This window comes from Pseudopodoces humilis, chromosome 11 (assembly GCF_049639895.1).
Source record: "Pseudopodoces humilis isolate 2021_Gansu_Grassland_sample_001 chromosome 11, ASM4963989v1, whole genome shotgun sequence".
NCBI classification, from domain to species: domain Eukaryota; kingdom Metazoa; phylum Chordata; class Aves; order Passeriformes; family Paridae; genus Pseudopodoces; species Pseudopodoces humilis.
The window spans coordinates 9,683,624-9,703,558 of record NC_142210.1 but is presented as its reverse complement, the minus strand read 5'-3'; the positions used below and the strand labels follow the sequence as shown (position 1 = coordinate 9,703,558).

The window sequence follows — 19,935 nt, the reverse complement described above, 5'->3', positions numbered from 1 at the left end:
AAGCATGGTAACATCCAAATGATTGTCAACTTAACACCAAGTGGCAGCTGTCCCCTGCTTATGAGCTGCTTCACTGCCTGTACATCCTTTTGGTTGCTATGAATTGGACTATCCACCTTAGTAGTCCATACCTCCAAGCCAACAGATAAAAGGAACAGACTCTTCTGAACCCACTCTAAGCATTTCCACAGCATTCACCATATATTTATCTATTAAGGTTAAGAAGCCTGAAAAATAAAGACAAACGCCCTCATGGTGCAGCTTTATCACACTGTCAGTTTAACCCAGCAAGAACATGTGCAACCATTAAAATAAGCTTAGTGCAGTAACTTAAAATAGTTTCACATGCCAGCACAAATAACAGTTTGCTAAGAGAGCAAACAATAGCCAGAGCTGGCTGATTGAGTGGCATGTATGTGTGAGAAACCAGTCTCTCTTCAATTTCACAACCTAAATGTATTTAATGTGTTTTCTGTATTTGCATCAAGTCTGTTCAGAAGCCTAAGTAAAGCAGAAGTAAAAGAACTACAAGTTTAATTTAGCTGTCTATTAGTATAAAAGGCAGTTTGTTCCATGTAAATACAGCAAAGAACTAATGTATTTGCTTTGTTTTGCATTTTAACATAATTACCAACTTTGTTCTAAAACACCAGACCTTACTTGGAAGGGCTGTTCGGGGTAGTAAGGGGACAGAAATTAGTTCAGACTCCTGAACGCCTTTTTTGAACTCAAACCCTTAGAAACACCAATCTGTGTCCTTTGACATACTATTTATTACTTCTTTGGTTACTCTTTGATTCTGCCCCATTCCCTTAGCAAAAAGCTACAGAATCATGTAAAAGCAAACAGCTATGGCTAAGCAGACAGCAGGGTGTTCCCCAAAAATTATGGATATGTGACTGAAATCCACAACTGACTGACTTCAACTCTTAGTTTCACACACACTATCTCCGAGGAGGATGGGTGGAAAAGGGAGGAGTAGTGGGGAGGCCCATACAGGAATGAGGAACAGGAAAAATGCAATCACTTTATCAGAGCCAATCCCTTTCCCAGGTTTATATATATGTAGATTGTAGAAAATAGTCGATATAAAGGGGAAAAAACCCAACCCCCTTCTACTTTTCTTATCAAGTCTCCTCTGAAACCATTGGGGCTGGAGTTTATCGACTGAGACAGAGCTTGAAGAGTTGTCTTACAAACTACCACCAAGCAGAACTCAAAGCACATGAAACTATGCTGGTGGTTTAACTTAACGTTAAAGTAATATTTGTAAACGTATTCACGACAGGGGCTTAGTATCCCCGCATCTTCAAGGCTGTCATGACAGTGAACTGCTCAGCCACGTGCCCCTTCGCTTTCCACAAGTATCGTCGCACACTTGTTTAATTAACCACCCCTCCGACACGTCCGTGGGGTGGTGGTGCTCCAGCTTCCCGTACGCGCTCCCCCTACGTGCCGGAAAAACCTCTCCAGGATCATCTCCGGCCCGCGGGGCTGCCCTCCGCCCCAGCCCCGCACACCCCGCCAGCGGCCGCCACCTCCGCACTGGGGGCTCCGACGGGGATTTCCAGCGAACACGCTCGGGAAGCCTCCCGATGGCCTCCCCTTCCCCTCCCCGGGAGAGCCCGCTGCCCTCCGACGTGGCCAAGCCGGCAGCAGGAAGGGCGGGCGGCGGCGCTGCGAGACCCGCGGCGAGGCTGCCCCGCCCGGCCGCCGCCGCCCTGCGGACGCGTCCCCCGGCGGCCGGGGGCGGAGGTCACCGGTGTCGGGGGGATGGAGCCAGCGGTCCCCGCCCGCACTCACTCACAGGATGCCCGAGCAGGAGGTGCACACGAAGCTGCCCACGGTCATGTCGGTGTAGGTGGGGCCCCGCTGGTCGCAGTCGAAGCACTTGCGGTTGGGCGGGAGGCTGCTCATCTCCCGCAGCAGCTTCAGGTGCTTCTCCTCCTGCTTCCGCTTGGCGCTCGCGGCCATGGCCCCGCCGGCGAGGGACGGCCCGGCACGGCGCCGGGCCCCGCTCACACCCCGGCGGCGGCGGCGCTCCGGGACTCGGCCGGCGGGAGAGGGGCCGGGCGGGCGGCGGGGTGAGGGGAAGACAGGGGAGGAAGGGGCGGGGAGCGCACAACCGGCGCCTGCCTGCGGGCCCGTGCGGGAGCGCGGTGGTCGCTGACGCGGACCGGCGGCCCCGCGAGGGAGGGAGCGGGCGGGGGCCGCGGCTCGGGAGAAGCAGCGGCGACGGCACCGGGCCCGGGGCGGCGGAATGACGAGCCCAGGCGGAACCTGCGCGACACCTTTATGAGCTCAGCGAGGAGATGGCGGCGGCGGCGGAGCCCTGCGCGCCTGACGGCTGCAGCGCCCCCTGGCGCGTGGGAGGACGCACTACATCCCCTCCCTCACACCGCGACCCCCGCCCGGGGCGGCGCCAGCGGCGGGGCCGAGTGACCCCGCGTGACCCGGCTGGGAGCGGGGAGAGGGCCAGGGGGTCAGTCCTGTGGAGAATCCCAATGGAAAAATATCAGTAGAAAGGGAGCACATTTAGACTTGTCTCGGGAAGGAGGGGATCGCGTCCCCGCTCAGCGGGGTGCTCGGGGCGGGCTGTTCCCGCACACAGCGGGGTGGGCGCCTGGCAGTCCCCGCCGCCCCTCAGTGGGCTCAGGCCGGCTGGGGAGAGCGGGAGGTGCTCCGTGAAAGAATGAGCACCTGCCTCGTCCCCGCCCCAGCGCTGCCCGTATCCCTTTATGTCCCAAAAGACTGGAAACTGAGTCACGGAGCGTGGCGAGGGCGGAGGCGCTCCGGTCCCTTCAGGGGCTTTATTCCCGTCCCAGACCGGGTGCCCGGGGGTCCTGGCGGCGGGGATGACCCGGGGGACGGGCTGGTGGCCCAGGTTCCTTGAGGATCGTCAGTGCGGATTGCAGCGAGCAGCGGATTTGTGGGGAGAACACCCCACGGGGTCTGGCTTTCTTGGGACAGAGGTGAGAAATACACAGTTTTCCTTTGGGAAGTTGGTGCCCGGCTGGCCGTTCCCCCAGCAGGGGAGAGAACAGAGCCAGCAGTCACGTACATCTGGTACCCGAGCGGAAACCTCAGTCAGCCCCCTCATCTACAAAATACGTGTTTGTTCCGCACAAAGTTGCCTAAAGGAATACTTTTAAACAGTGTGCGAAATCAATGTGAAAAAAAAAAGTCAGTGCACTTAATATTTTAGTGATTTCATTTACAAAACACTCCAGCAATGCTATGTATGATTAAAAGATTTTAAGGTTTAATGATTCCCAATGCAATGTATTTAGGGTCAAGTTTTGTGCCCCTGACATCAGTACACATAGGAGCAAGATCTGATCCACTGTATTTTCCTCATAGTTGTAGTTAAAAAATCTAGGACTAGGTGTTCAGCATCAGTAATCTGTTCTTCCTCCTCTTACTCCTCTGGATGTGTTAATTTACATGAGCTAACCAACCAGTTCTACGTTTTAAACACAGAAGGCAATGTTCTTATTTTTTTCCTAGTATGGATGGCAGGAGCAGGTCAAAGTGAAAAATAAACATCCCTAAATAATCACCAATGCTTAAGTAGCATTCCTAAGAATAAACAGGAAATATTTCCAGTCTTATAAGGACCAAATTCTCACTGCTTCCTCTAATTTTTCATTTCACTATGAAATGCTGACATTCTTGTTATTCAGAAGGTTTCATTTCTTTTGCCTTTTACGAAACATGCTAACATTGTACCTTTGCCAATGACCTCAATTACCTAAAGCAGATGACCTAAATTTAGGAAAAAAAAAAAACCCTGAAGGTTAAAAAACAAGTTTGTTTGTTTTTTCTTTCCTGGAAAATCCTTTGGAGAGCAGTGATTGGCCACACACCTGCTGCAGCAGAGAGTTGCTTCATGCAGCCAGGTTTTGTTTCAACCAGAGTCAAAGGTGGTTTGTAACTGAAGCTGGAACATGCAGCTTCGACTGCTCGTGTCACGACTGTACTCACGTGAATGTCACACAGGAATAGCTGCTAATAAAAACAACATCACTGTCATTGACATTGTCATTGTCAGTAAAATGTGGAACTGAGCTCTCAGAGAAAATCCTAGCACTGTAAGTCAATCAGAAAAATCAGTAGGAATCTTATGGCTCCAATTTGTTTTGTGATGAAACAGTTATGTTGTTATTTTGGTGCTTGATAAGCCTGTTGAACCAAGATAGGCTCACATTAGTAGATAAATTACCTGTGTTACCATTACTGTGTTTTAGAAACCACTTTTTGTAAATATCAAGCTTCTCCATTCTGTATCTTGTAGAGCAAATTTACCCCAGGAAACTACAAAAATGAGACTTCAGAGATGTGTGAGGATACACTGTATAACAAATGAGATCTGTGAGGTTCAGATTTTCCTAGACTCTGTGGGCACACCTGCTCCAAACCTTGGGCTCCTACAATCAAGTATCTAAATCTTACCCTTGTGTTTCCCATAGGAACCAGTGCCTAAGGAATACAAGGCCCTATGTATAACTGTGTGTAACACTTTTAACACATATAGATCTAAAAACTGGCTACAGTAACTTGCAGCCCTGTTTCGCCTCCCCACAAGCAATAACATAACTTGTGCTCCTCTTCCACTCCCGTTTTTCTACTTTTTGCTGCTCACAGCTAGCATTAATTCCCTCAAAGCAGCTGGCCTGTCCTTCCTCTAAATCACTGAAGGAAAATATCCACAAATAATACACATTAATAAAAATACTTCAGTTTTACTCCTTGATTTTCTTTTTCACTATATGTTTTTCTGTTTCTCTACGCTAGAAGCCAAATTTCCTTTCCTGCAGCTTCTCTGTCCAAATTTGTTCTTCATTCTCTCCTTCTAATGACTTCTGCAGTTGGAAATATATTTGCCAGCTGTTTATTCCAGAAGTGCTTAATCTCTGCTGCACCTGCTACATCTTTTAGCATTAAAATTAATTTCTTAACAAGAGGTAAAACAATTATTTTTTATGCTTGCAACATTTCTCTTTACATAAGAAACAGAATTTAATATTCCAGTCGTGGATAATAATATCTGAAAGATGTTGCTTCAGTAAGCTCTTAAATATGGGCCAATGGGGTATAAATTATAATATACAAAAACATAATCTAGAGGATTTATTGTCAGGACTAAAAGAAACAAGAGTCTAAGAATGTATATTTGGGAGATGAATAAGACATTCTCTGTTTGCCACTAGGATTGAGGTCAATAATACCCACTTTAAAGCAATTAACCCAGCAGGATAAGTGACGTGAAAATTATCATGCTGAAAGGCTAATGGGCTATTAAATCCATCTTGCTTCACCACTGATGGGCATACAGAATTAATCCTGGGATTAGGTATATCGGATTGGTGGTAAACTGCTACCTCAATATTTGTGTATGAAGGGTTTTCTGAAAATGCTAGGAAAGAACACAGACAGAATGTTCACTGATATGATCTATTCAAGGTTCAGTCCACTGAGCATAAATTAGTGTGTCTGTGCCTGGCCTTACTCAAGCAGTAGCTTTTTATTAATGAATAGATACATATTGGTAAGCAATCAGAACAAGGGAAAGTCATAGTAATGGTTATATAAATCATACAGCCTGTTGACAGTTATTTAAATCTGGACAATTCAATGCAAGAATATGGTCAGACAAATATGATTCAATTACAACATTATCTTTACTTGCAATGCCATTTCCCTTGGACATTTCCCACTCACTGCTATGACATTAACATTGTAAAAAAAGGTAAATGATGGAAAGCCCTGCCTTTACCCTTAACAGCTGTGAATAAGAAACTGACCTCCCAATAAAGAGGAAGGCACAGTCACATAAGCTTGGGATGTTTGTAATGAACAAGTTAGTGGTCTGTATTTTTTAATATCATCTTTCATTTGTGTGACATACACCTAATTCATTTGGAGTAATACAGGATAGGAAATTCAGTCACCATATGATTCTCTTCCTGCTTTCTAGATTGGCCAGTGATGTCAAAAGGTTATCAATATTTCAACCTTGCCCCTTTATTTGACACAGTTCTTGAATTTCCATCATGCCTTAAGTGCACAAGATCATGTTCCAGTTTGTAATCACAGACTAGGCAGTGGAAAGAACATGTCTATATACAGTTGCAGTGAAGGCAAAATATCTGTCATAGGAATATCTTGTATGCAAGGCAAATGCATTTAATTTTTAAGTTCATTTTTACATTTATTTTTAGATAATATGCCAATGTTTCTATTACTGTTTTTTGTTTTGTACTGGTTTCTCATTAATCTATAAAACCCTGTAGTTGAATGATGCTTTATAAGCAGTCACAGAAATTTTGGTAAAATGATTGTTTTGTGCATCCTTTCAGAGGAACGTGCCGGAGGAGAGTGGAACGCTTTAAACCAGAGAGTATATTCATATTTGATCCTGTAACAGCAATAGAAATATAATGTTAAGTTATACACTATTTCTCATTTGCTGGAGCATCCTGCAGGAATGTTGGCACTATACAAGGCAGCCCAGAGTCTATGGATAGAAGAAAGAAGTTGTGGAACTGATATGGGCAAAATTTAGGAGACAGATGTGAAAGACAGAACTTGATGGTGACAAGGTAGTTCAAGTCTTCAACTCTTTTGGTTCTAAATCAGAAGAGGGAGAGAAAGAATCTAAACAGACATCTAAACCCCAACAGCTTCTGTAGTATTTGGCTACATAAAGTACTAAACCAGGAAATGTTCTCCCAACTCTCTGAGCAGGAACAACTTAATTTTCACATTAAAGTTTAAACACTTAAGTTATTTCTTGATCTATAAATGAGATTTGTGTTTAAAGCCCAATGTATTTTGAAGTTCAATTCTTCTGTACCTTTTCCACTTGATGGTGAGCATTTCCTGCCTGTTTTCTGTAAAACTCCCATGGGAGTGAGGAGAGGCCTTTGCTGCTTTCCACTAATGAATCTAAATTATTGATTAGTCAGTCTAATTTGTGGAAACTGCTATTGGTTAGTGCTTCTCTTCAAAGTGCCTTAGATTGGACAAAAAGAAATACAGGTAATTTCTCAAAGATCTTCAGTGAGGGAAAGAATATTAAAATAGATAAGAGAAACAGCATATTCAGCCAGTGTTCTTTTATTTGCCCACATTTTAAAAAACTCACATATTCTCCTTCATACTTCCCTAGAATGTTATTTCAATGAACATTACTTGACGTCTGATTTGGGGAACATTAGAGTAGAATTAACTGTTCTGAGCAGATATCTTTTGGTCCTTATGGCAACCCTGAAGCAGTGTCTACAACTGGAGTCTAGAAAACAGTTCTAATTCTCTAAGCTACCTGATTATATAAAGAATGAAAAAGGACAAAAAGAAAAAAGATGCAGAGTCACAGTTCCCAAGACAAGACACAAAATACCTGTCATACACTGCATGATCTGAAGCACTGAGATTGTAAATCTGTGACTCCAATGTAGTAATGTTTGAGTCTTGCCTGATAAAGTTTTGTACACTCCACTGCACAAATCAATGAATATAACAAGTATCAGAATAGCTAAACATCATGAAAACATCCATTTAGACTTGAAATGGGGTGAAAAAAACCACTGGACATTTTTTTATGGACATAAAAAAATAAGGAAATACAGGAAATAGTTTTTAGATGTCAAACATTCAACTAGAAGAATACAGAAGATAATCTATGTCATGTGAATATGGGAAAACTAATTGTTTCAGTCACCCCATTTATGAAAGAGTACAACTACAAATGGAGAACAGATTCTATGAACTTTACCGTAATGTTTCTCACTATTTTATTTAAAAATCTGAGATGTTGTCACCAAGATTTTTTTCCATTAATCTTTAAGAATTTGTCTCATTCAAACTGCAGAGAGAAGGGCTTTATGACTGGTAGCAATAACAGATAAAAGTAAAAGCACTAACAAGATACACTACAGACAAAAAGATCCCCCAGAGAATATAGCACAGGCTCCTGCAGCTGCAGTGAGTGGATATGGATAATCCCTGGTAGCTGCAAATACCCTCATAGGGAAGGTTTGCTGCAGGAGAAGCCTAATCTCAGTCCATACATGGGAAAAATAATGCTAAACCTAGTAATGTTTTAGCACTTTCTCTCCATGTCATTTTCTTCAGAAGCACAAACAAAAACCTTCACATTTTTTGTTTAGAGTAACTGCTTTAACTAGAAAAATGAAACCCCTGACACTCAGGCCTCTTGTACCTTCTCCTGTGCAGCAAGAGCACCTGCAGTGTCTTGCCTTGAACTGGGTTTAACACTGCAAGCCATACTTTTAGTTACAAACAGCTGTAAAAAAATTAAGATTTCTTTCAAGAATGCATTCTCTGTTGAAGTGGCAATGACAGACATGTCTCTTGGAAACAATGTGTGGGAATTTCAGCTGAGAAGGTTGATTTTGAAAGCAGTTGTCAATTAGAAAAACTCTTTTTTAACTAGGAGATAAAAAAAAGAAATGCTTATCTTCATGTGACTTAACCAAAATGTCTTGACATGAAAAAGGAATATTTAATACTTACTAATTACATGTTTAAATAAATTTTAAACAAACTAAAAAACAACACAACAAAAACCCAACAATGAAACAACCAACAGAAACAAACGAATAATCAATGGCATGTTGTGCATAGTAACATTCCATGGACTGTGTTTTGGAAATGGGAAAATTGGTGGGGAGAAGGAACCTGACAGTTAAGAAATCATTACAAATAGGGAAACAAAAATATTACAGAAATTGTTAGGGAAACATAGTATTTCTTATAAAATAGGACTTTTAATGAAGCCTCTTGTAGTTGTTAGAGTTTGTAACCCTGTTAGAATAATTTTTTTTAGATCACTCTTCTCAGTTTACCCCGACTTTCCTAAATTATCAAGATCCACTTTATGACTACACAGAGGTTTAACATCCTGCTTCTCTTTGTATGTGGTTGTTTCAGACCCCAGTGCTTTACTAATGAAGGTCCAGCTTTCCAATTGTTCCAGTTTGATGTATTCATAGACAGCTTATAAATACTTCTCTGAAACCTTCAGGTCCTTGTTCCCCCCTGCACATACCTCTGTGCCCACAGATATCTGCCCTGCTGCCATGGGAACACATGCAGGCAGGAGATAGAGGAGATGGAGGAACTTTGTGCATTGCTGCACACTACAACTTTGCTGATTAGAAATGTAAATGCTCAAAACTGAAGGAATTTAACCAAATGAACAATTAAAGAGAAAGTTTTCATTGATACTGACCTAGGCATTCACCAGGGTAAACTAATTTTACATTCCTGGACAGAGATCACTGTTCAAACCCACCTGCCTAAAGCCTGCCTTAGCTCTTTCTGTATTTTCTTGCTCTGAAGCACCATGTGTTTTGTTTCTTTACTGCAGCCTCTCAGCATTGCCAGGCAATACCTACAATTGCCCTTGGTACTCTAGACAGCCAGTGTCATCCCTTTGTGTAATGAAATCCAAATAAACATTTATCACAGCTTTTTGGAATAACATCTTTATGTTAAATGATGTATTGTTATGCTTCAAAACTGAAAGTTAACTTGAAGCATAAAATTATTCCTTGCAGGTTTCAAAAATTAGCTAGTAAGAGTCAGGTAACTCAGCAGTGTGTACTGTCACTAGCAACAAATCCTTTCTGCAACAAGGGGGATTTTCACTAAAGGAAAAATTTGAAGCTTATTCCAAATTTTATCAAAATTTGGTTTTTTTGTTGTTATAATTTAATCGCTGATGTTTTTGATTACTAGGAAATTATGAGTATAGTACTCCAATTAAGAAAGAAAAATGTTCAAACTTATTTAAAAATACCCTATTTTTATATATGAGATCAACCAAATTCAACCTGATCCATGATCATCTCCTAAACACAATCTTACAGCTGAGCTTGCAGTGGGCAGTTGAAATAACCAAGGAACTAACTGGTTTGAAAGAAAACTTTCAAAGAAATAAATTGTGAAATAAACGACCTAATTCTGAAACCTGGGAATAATCAACCATTTGCTACTGATCTAGATTTCCATGAACTTCAGTAGTCAGGCCTGCTGGTCATGCAGCAGAGAGCCTGAATCAAGGAAATCCTCACAAACCTCTCTTGGACATCATGCCTGCAGCCACAGGACACTGTCAAAGCAGATTCACAGGAGCTGGGAAAAAAATGTGCAAGGCTGTCGGTCTTGAAGTGAAACTGGATGGGTGTGGGCATCTAAGTTCCTTCTAAAGTAATCATAGCAGCAGTAGAAGCAATAATGAATTGCCATGGAGGGATCTGCTATGTGTCAATATGAATGTAATCCTTTTTTTTCTTCTCCAATTGTTGTCTCATTTCCTGATGGCCACAGGTTGTTGAAAACTGCCTGACTGAAAACACACTGAAATAGCATAACATGATATTTGAGACAGAAATTAAATATTTAACATATATATTTACTGCAAAAGAAACATGAAAGAAAACTGAATTATGCTCTCATATTATAAACAGAAAATGACAGAGGAATCATTCAAATCTAAACCAATCATCTCCCTAGCAAAGCAAACCTAATCAAATTATGAAAGTAGCTCTCCCAAGCTCATTGCCACAGTGGTTGCTTGATCAGAAAGTCTGTGTAATGGAATAGGAAACCTTCAGATACACTTTTAGATTAAGCAACTGTGTTTTTCCTGATGGAGTATAAAAAAAAAAAAAATTATAAACATTGCCAGTTCCCATCACTTGAAATTAAAGAGAATAATTTCCATTAACATTCAACTAGCTCAATTAATGAAGCCATTTTCTCTCTGGACTTCTTTCCTTCTTAAACATTCTCTGATATTGGACTCATTTTCACAAATCGTTTAGTTCTGTTGTCAACCCAAACCCTGATATTTTTGCCAGTAACTTAGAGGATAAAGCTGTGCCTCCTAGTGCTACTGAAATAACCACTAAAGTAACTGCATTTCTTTATTTAATCACCGGAACTTTTAGACAAATCCTTGCCCTCTGGTGGTGGGAATGCTTCCCCTGGTTAATCCTCCTGACATGACTAATTCTGGGACGTTTCCTTAGTTTCAACAGTATTTTCTTAATTTTGCAGAATTCCCTCTGTGCAGGAGACACTCCACAAGAACAGGTTTCAGAATGCTATCTCTGAACTCCAATTACTCTGAATTTTCTCTCAGGTTTAGGTCTACTGTGGGCAGTGGTGCTCCACCCATGTGTCTCCTTCAGTCTCGAGGAAAGCACACTGATTTTTCACTCCACTTGGCTTCATTGTTTGAATAGCAATATCCCCTACATTACCTCAGAGATATTAATCCCAAATCTGAATATGCCCCCACAAATCCACTGTCTCAGCATGGCAGTGGGTCTGTCCTCACTACCTGCTGTGTGGCGTCATTCTCTAGAAATGGTCAAATAAGTGAGAGCAGAACATTTTAAAACTTCTTAATTTCAGAAACTCATCTCCTATACCAGTCACAAGTATTTAATTGCTCCCTTCTCTAAGGTTGAAAAATTGCCAGGTGCACTTTTCCTTACCACCCAAGTGCATGGCACGGCCTACAAAAAGCCACACATACACTGGCATTGACAAACTGGAGATTTGATTCAATATTTCGCTAAATATGTGGGAATCATGAAACTATGGAACCTCTTGCCAGAAGCAAAGGACTACAGCTCACCATTGTCTCCTGAAACAACTTGCATTAAACAGTGTTAATTTTCTCTGAAGGTGGATATTGAAACATTGCTTCAGAATGTTTTTGGATTTTTTTGCAAGTTGCAAACTTTTAGCATTCAGAAATGCTACAAAAACATTGGCCAGGTAATTTAAATTACTATTGAAAATAACATTTTTAATAGAAACACCTACCTACTGATTCAACTCATTTTGGTTTCCTATATAAAGTAACAAAATTAGGTGCTTTAAACCAAAATGGTGCCTTCAGGACAAAGAGTACTAAACTAAAAAGGTCAGGTAACAACTAATCTAAAAGTTACTCAAGTTAGAAAAACAAATGTTGCTCTGATTTATACAAGCATCCCAGACTAATTAAGAGAAAACACTGGACTGCAGAGCTATTGAGATGCCCCTTAAAGGGGAGCTCTTAAGCACCTTCAAAACTCAATGAAATTTTAATCTTATTGGAATTAAATGCAAAATTCCTCCAACATCAATACAATCAAGATTTCTTCTGATAAAGAACATTGGTATAAGTGAGTACAACTGGCAATGAACAGTTGCAGAGGTAAAGAATAAATCTTAATTTCCATATCAGAAAAGTAAGGTTCTGTAATTGTCCCCAGATTGAGCAACAGGAGCAAAAGACTTAATGTATCCAAAATAAACATTTGATTATAAACCTGTAAGTTCAAGAGCACAGTGCCCAGCACAGCTGCCACAGACTGGCAGAAACATTACACTTATTACACAGAAATATAAAGGGGTGATAATATTTACCTTCTCCCTAGAGTTATCCTTTTCCCAAAGAAGAGCAGCTGTTTTTATGTGCACCACAAAGAGCTACATTGCAGTGTGCCTGTGATTTACTAATCACAAAACAAGCGCCTTCAATAGTGCTCTGATTCTGTCACACAGAGCAGCTGTTCCCACTCTGCAGCCTCAAACTACCACAGGGGCTATTTACTGACCAACTGGTGAGCACTGGATCTTTAGTTTCTTAGTCAAGCTGAAATGGGAAAAATACAAAACTAGTGTCATTACATCTGGGGAATTGTTTTGGAAAGATAAAACCAATCTGTCCTTATTTTTTTTGTTTGCTTCTTGACACTAAATGCATCTCTCAATATTAAACTTCAAAGCTCTGATGTAAGAGAACCCAAATAGTTCAGAGCCTCTTTAAAGTTATGGAAGCACTCAGTAAAGTTAAGGAGAAGGAAAAGTAGGGCACTTCTTATGTTACTGTACTGCATCATTCCCTCCCTCTGCCCTGTAAAACATAATGACAACACACCTTTTGATGTTTTGAATTCTTCATGGCTTTGTATGGCAGCATAACACCAGAGCACCTAATTTAAATTTTTGATTTATCATAAAACTCAAGAGATTGTTATAAGAAATAAAAAATAAATGTTATAAACCAGTAAAAGCTTTTACTTTTCACCAGCAATTTCAAACTCTGAATTAACACAGAGATAATTGTGAAATGATTGTGTTTTTATCTCCTGCCTTTAAGTCACAGCAACAATTAACACAGTTATTCCTGGACTTTTTTTTTTTTTTTATTAAGAGAAAATTGCAGAAAAACATCTGGTTATTGTAACCAGAAGCTGCAGTTGAAAGCAAGGAGACAGAACAGGGTGATCAGTCACATCACTGAACTGCTGAGACACAGGAGCAAAGGCAAACTGAGAACAGAAGCAACTGAAAACATATTGTGCATGAAAGCATATTAAGAAGTTTTTCTCCAATTACTTAGGTGGTACCAATAGAATAGAACTTCTCCTACCTTTCTCAAAATAAAATTGCTTTTACAACACTTAGAAAAAAAGAAAAAAAACAAAGGATGTAGATGACAGAAACAGAGTAATGTCACTGCTGAAGATGAATAGATCACGCGGACACAGGTTGAGGTGTGGTGAAAAGAAGAGAAAGTTTATTTTTCCTCCCAGGATTTATAGGCTTTTGACCACGGCCAGGGATTGGATGGTCAGGATAACACTTTCTCACTGCACTGGCCATGAGAGATGCCCATCACAAGACGTGTAACAGAAAGAATGTACACATATCTATGTTTACAGTTACTGTCCTGGGAAAGTCCTTAGAAAACTATGTTAGCAAGCTCAGAAGCTGAGTTTTCAGGGCGACAGAGTAATCCAAGACCATTCACACACTGGATTTATCTAACATTTGGAGAAACAGCAAGTCTAGGTTACTAGTGTTTCCTACTGTTTAGTGAGTTTACAAATGTAGTTTTTGTAACAATAATCGAGTTCTTTAATGGGTTGCAAGAATAAACTGTCCTGATTCCTTTCTGTCAGTCATTATTGACACTCTGCTCAGTTGTCTCTCTGAAAGAGAAATAAAACATGATTATGAAAGGAACAACCACAGGGAGACATAAATGCACTCGTACTCAGCACCAGTGCAAGCAGGTCACAAAGCACTTTCAGACAAAACTGCCATGGAATATCATGAACAATGTTTCTGAGCTGCCATTTTCACCACACTTTGTAGGTCAGACAAATCTTTTAATTATGCTATGGTTTATGGCTACTGATTCAAAAAACAAGGCAAAAGGTTAGCAATCCAAAGTATGCAAATCATCCCACTAGTACAGCTGTAAATCCTGAAATATATGATGAGTGTCAGAACATAAAGCACAGATACCACATAAAATGCTTTTCCAACCTTTAGAAACTTGAAAATAGGACACACATTCTTATAAAAACTCCTTTTTCAGTCATACTTCTATCAAAACCTGGTCCTTTCTTTCCATGTCCCCAAAGTGTCTTTTCATTTGATCTCAATATATTCCATACATGTGCCATACAGTAAATTGATTTGTCTTGCATGCATCACTCAGCTTTAACCAGCACAGTATTCAGTAATTCACTTCTCCTAGGATCTACACCCACATTCCAAACTATAAAACCAAAGGAAGCAAATCTTAATTGTTTTTAAAGGTAAACTAACTGAAATTTGCTTCTCCATCTCAAAATACATAAATATGTAAATAAAAGCAGTAGATAACTTCAGCTGTAAAAAACCCACCTTCACTATTGTCCTTTTAAAATAGGTAAAGAGCAACAATCTCTTCTGGAAACTAAAAATAGCATGAGTAATTTTACCATCTTCTCACATTTTGCTCTTATTCCCCTGGAATATAGTGACCTTATTGGCTTTGCTTATGTAAGTGGTAATAGATTGCCTAGATGGAATTTTTCATTTAACACAAGCAATTTGTATGCATATTTTATGCTGGGCTGATCTTTCTGCCCTCCTTTTTGTATCTAGCTCTCACTCGTGTGACTTCTCAGCCAGAGGCAGCAGGAAGGTCTCACTGCTCTCCAGCTACATCAGTGTTTGACACCGGGTGAGATGCAGGGCACTGAGTGCTGGAGACACTCAGGGGTCACACAGACTCCTCCTGCCTAAGAACCCCAATAAATCTGCTTCCACTGACAGAGCTAGCACGCACTGCCACAGCACAGACCTGCCCAGCAGCTTTGGCTGCCAAAGTGTCCTTCCCTAAACGGATCTGGTGGGACAAAGGCAAAGGATGTGTTGCCATGGGCAGCACTATCAAACTTGGATGAATGGCTACTGACCTGATTCTCCCCCTCCTTTTAGTGAAGGCACATTCAGTTACCTGGTGTTTTCCTCTACAATGAGTGCTCATAATGGCATAAAGTGGGAAACACTTCCTGAATAACTGTTCTACATCCAGCCTCTTCCTTGCAGGGTTCAGACAAGCTTGTAATAGACTCTCACTCATTTTTTAAGAAAATTATTTCAAAAGATTGGCAGTTCTCACACATCTGTTGCCCTCTGGTAGGCATGCTGAGTTTCTATGACATTTAACAGAAACGTCATGCAGGTACCCGAGTTATTCTTAAATGTCTGTCCATGCACTTCGAGTTACACTAAAACAGCTACAGATGCTGGAAACAAAACAAACCCTGGTTTCACTGAATCCAATACTCCAGTCACAGGACTGCTTAAATCAAAGTACATGGACTAAACAGGAAAAGTACCAAAAAGAGAAAAAAAGAAAAAGCTTATCTTTCAGCCTATCATGAAATCATGTTCTCAAATTTCTTTAGGTTCAGGCCTTCACGATCCTTATTTTCACTTATTTCTCATTTTGAAATGCAGGCATTTTTATAAATTTTAAAAATCTTTCAGAGTGTGCTCCAACAATAGAAACCAATGTGCATGGCAAACAAAATTTGGATTAAAGCAGTGAGACCTCAGAATTTTGAATCCCCAACAGTGTCAGGATCATCATCACACCTGATGTTTTCACAAGGTGAAGGATACATCAATCCAGATACAATCCAAAGGCTGATGTTACGTACATTAATTCAACTCAGCTTACTAACAATCCTCTCCAAACAATCTCCAAGGAAGTATTCATGAAAGCTGTTTCTCTACAGTGAGACTTTGTCACAGGTCATTAAACATCACTAAAAATGGTCTCCTGTGATGTACAGAAAAAACTTCTCAGCCAAAAGGCAAAAATTCAGATTAAGGGCATTTTTGTTACATTTAGGAAAATGAGCAAACATTAAACATTGTGCAAAAGAAAAATGCTTTATTTAACACCATATATGATTTGGAAGTTTCAAGCACTGAAGACCAAAAAAATGAACTGTATTTTGCTTTTCCAAATACACCTATATTCAGCATGGAAGCCATTGATTTTTAAGATACACCAGAAATGTCTTTTAGCATCTAGTTACTGCTGACTGCCTTTTCAGCTGCCAATTCTTGTTTGGGTTTTGAGTAATCCCAAGGTCTCCTGTTCTCTGTGTATCCATAGAGCTTTCGCAGTGCCACGCGTGCAGCCTCCTCCTCTGCAGCCAGCAGTGTTTCACCAGGGCCTTCAGCTAAAATCTTCTTATCACTTGGGGGAAAAAAAACAAAGTTACAACCATTTCCATCATGAAACCCTGAGCACTGCTGTGTACCATGAATAAAACAGACTGGCTTTTTCTCCAGTGTCTGTGAACACTGATTTCTATATACACACAATGGAAACACTTCTGTTGGCCTTTCCTGCAAAGATAAGTAATCGTATATTCAGCAATGGAAACTCAGATCAGAAATGTGTCCATTACCTGAAAGAACACCACTCTGTTCATTTAGGTTCCTAACAGCACTGATTCTTTACAGCACTTAATTTGCTAGCCCTGATAAAAATGTGCAAATTCGTTAGTCTGGTTAGCTTAAACAGGAACTGAAGTGCTTTTTCTTTTCTCCTATGTGCTATCTTTTCTCCTCCCCTGGTAAGGAAGCATTTCAAACTGCTTCAAAAGGACTGACAGAGAAGCTTTCTCTGTTATGAATGATGTGCCCATGTCTGTTTGGCAAACACCTCTGGGCACTAAATAGGAGCAGTTCATGAAGGAACACCAGGGATTCCAGAAGAGAAACAATTAAAGTTCCTTTCCTTTTTATAAGATACATCTTAGAACACACAGAAACCAAAGCAGGGTAAAGCAGAACAAGTTAAGGCAGCCTTCCCATGAGTTGATCTGCAGCTCCTTTAGGAAAGCAGCAGTGACGTGGATTCTGTCCTGCCCCACAGGAACAATGGGACTGAGACAAGCACTGATCCAACACAAATGCACCAGGGACAACTGGCACTTCCTAAGTCCTGCCTGGACACAGACACTCCTATGGTCCACTGTACAGTGCTGCTGATTTAGAACTTAAAATCTTCTCTGGAACTTAGAATGAGTCTCTCTTCCATCCCACCTCCTCTGGTGTCTCTTTATGCCTACCTATGCCCTGGAAACAGCTGTGGCCTTTCCAAAGCCATGCAGTTATGCTGTTCCCAAAGTTCCTGTGTCAGGTCACTCAGAACGCACCCCGGCTCTTTAGTGCACCCTGTTTAGTCTCTGGAATCCTTAATCAGAGACTGTCTGTGTATCAGCATTGTGAGCTATGGCCAGTGCTTAAATGGCTCATTTTATATGGGAGTTACTATCAGGTTTCTTTTCTGGAACAACTTGACCAAAAACCATGTGTAGAAAAGTAAAAGACCATCTTCCCTCCTTCCCACTCCTCCAATTAAATCCATTTAATTTTAAATTAATATTGCACTAACCAGTACAACCCGACAAAGTAGACTGGCAGAACTGTGCTGACTCCCAGCTGCCTGGTAATTCTTGGTTCTGGAGCAGAGATATTCCTCTTGGTCAGTTCTTCCAGAAGTAAGCCCATGGGATTTACTACTTCCCAGATCTCAAACAGGTCTTTTCCAATCAGCTGGGGAATAAAAAAGTCCTAAACAAGAATATTTAGAAGTTACAATTAATGGAGATTCTGGTGTCTCCTAATGAAAATACAGTATGAAGAGACAATAACTGATGATGAATTACTGAAATTAATGATAAAGCTGCCTCAGTGCCCCATCCCAGTGCTCAGAGTCTCTGATTTTGGTTTAGCCACTGCCAGACTTGTGCCCGGGGCAAAGTCAGCCCCAGAGCCAAAGAAGGGACAGCTCCAGCCTGAGGGATGAGCTGTGACAGCAGAGGAGCTGTGACAATACAAGGGAATGTGCAAACCCACAGGTCGTTCACCTGTTTGGATCACTCTCTTGTCTGTAAACAGCTCCTTGCTCTTACAGACACCTCTCAATGGTCTCCTATCAGGAGGACCATTTTAACAAACATTTCTCTATCACAAAACTAAAAATAAGTGAAAAGGATGACTGAAACAATAATAGCTGTTAAAACTACTTTGTCACAATGAATTTCAATATAACATTTTTTATGAAATATCTCCAGGGGCTTGCACTCCTACATGCAAAACCTATGAAATCACCCATTTATATAGAATGGAGTTTTTTAAACTGAAGATATATGAAACCCTACAAGGAATATTTTCATTACATGATAGTATAGTGCATGGAATATAATGCTTTCCCTTTTCAGAAAATATTAATATCACCATCATAAACCAGAAGTATGTGATTTTATGTACTTGATCAGCCTTCTTAATGAAAAAAACCCACCAAAATCCCCAACCCCCAAAACCCCAGCTGACCACCACCACCAGATCTCATTGTTAAATTGTCTCATCACAGGTATTATGAAACTTCTGCCAACCTCCCTGGATCTCTCCCCATCCAGATACAAACAAACTTTTAATGAACTTACCCTGACAAAGATCCCGGTTCTCTCGGGCCCGCTGCTTTCCAGCAGGGCTCCTATCACAGCCAGGAACGTCCTCTGCAGCACGTCTGGAGGTGCAGGAAAATCCCTGCAAAGCGCTAGGTCCTGTATGGCCAGGTTTTGAGCCACATAAGAGACGAGTTCCTGACTGGTAAGAAAATTAACCAGTGCTTCTATGCCCTTTGCAGGTAGCTCTGGGTAGGCGCCTTCAAAGCACTGCGCCAGGTAAGAGCGGGCGAAGCGCAGCCCTCGCTCCGCCAGTCCGGTGTTGTCCTGGAGCTGAAGAGCGACCGCGTCCTTGTCCAGCCCCAGCTGCCGGCGCCTCGCCTCTTCGCTTCCGATGTAGCAGGGGTTAACAAACGCAGTCTTGAGAAGGTCCAGGGCGAAGTTTTCCTGCACCCGGTGGCTGAAGGCCTGGATCTCCGCGTGGTAATCCCAGTTGGGCTTCTCGGACCTGCGACGCGGAAAGGGAGCCAGCTCAAGCACAGAACGCGTTACCCGCCCCGCGCCTCTCGAAAGGACATTTATTGATCTTGAATACCAAACCAAATATTTAAATCCCTGGGGTCAGACACTGTCGGTTCGTCATTCCCGTCTGCCTGCCCCGTTCAACCCGGGCTACGCCAACCTGCGGAGCTCAACCCATCCTGCTCCAAAGCGTGATCAGTCCGGGCCTAAACGTTCTGACTTCCCCCTTTTTTGGGGCCGTCGCACCCCTTTTTTCTCCGAGCCCCGCCCGCCCCTCCCGCCGCTCACCGCCGCTGTGGAGGCGCCTGCAGCCGCTGCAGCTCCAGGTACGCCCGAAGCCACCGCTTCTTTTCGGGGGGCGGCCCGGTGCTGAGCCCGATGCCGACCCCGGTACCGACCCCGGTGCCCCGCCCGGCCCCGGCCAGGAGCGGCCGCGCCGCCCGCAGGAGCAGCCGCGCGGCCATGGCGGGTGCGGGCAGGGCCGGCTCCGCCCCGCGGCTTCCGGGCGGAAGCGCTCCCGGGGGCCGGGGCGGGAGAACCGGGCCCGGGCTCGGCGGGCGCCGGCGGGCACCCCGGCCCCGGGGACACGGGCAAGCACCGGAGCGGGGCA

The 19,935-nt window shown here is 42.2% G+C and overlaps 2 protein-coding genes across 10 annotated transcripts in view; both read right to left on the bottom strand.

Moving 5' to 3' along the window:
* Positions 1-2,246, bottom strand: part of AGFG1 (ArfGAP with FG repeats 1) — a 36,196-nt gene extending 33,950 nt beyond the window's left edge. For 2 of the 9 annotated variants that reach the window (XM_014256185.2, XM_014256189.2), the window contains exon 1: positions 1,808-2,244. In XM_014256185.2, the coding sequence (XP_014111660.1) occupies positions 1,808-1,974 (167 nt within the window). In that variant the 5' untranslated portion in view covers positions 1,975-2,244. Of the gene's footprint in view, positions 1-1,803 lie in introns of all 9 variants that reach the window. The other 7 variants (XM_088060758.1, XM_014256187.2, XM_014256188.2 and 4 more) reach the window with 6 other exon arrangements.
* Positions 2,247-16,250: 14,004 nt separating this feature from the next.
* Positions 16,251-19,806, bottom strand: MRPL44 (mitochondrial ribosomal protein L44). Its single transcript, XM_005527041.3, has 4 exons — positions 19,614-19,806; positions 18,843-19,311; positions 17,789-17,967; positions 16,251-16,582 (listed from the first exon to the last, which is right to left on the bottom strand). The coding sequence occupies exons 1-4, from the start codon at positions 19,787-19,789 to the stop codon at positions 16,411-16,413; spliced, it is 996 nt and encodes a 331-aa protein (XP_005527098.1). The 5' UTR covers positions 19,790-19,806; the 3' UTR covers positions 16,251-16,410.
* Between the last annotated feature and the right edge of the window lie 129 nt (positions 19,807-19,935).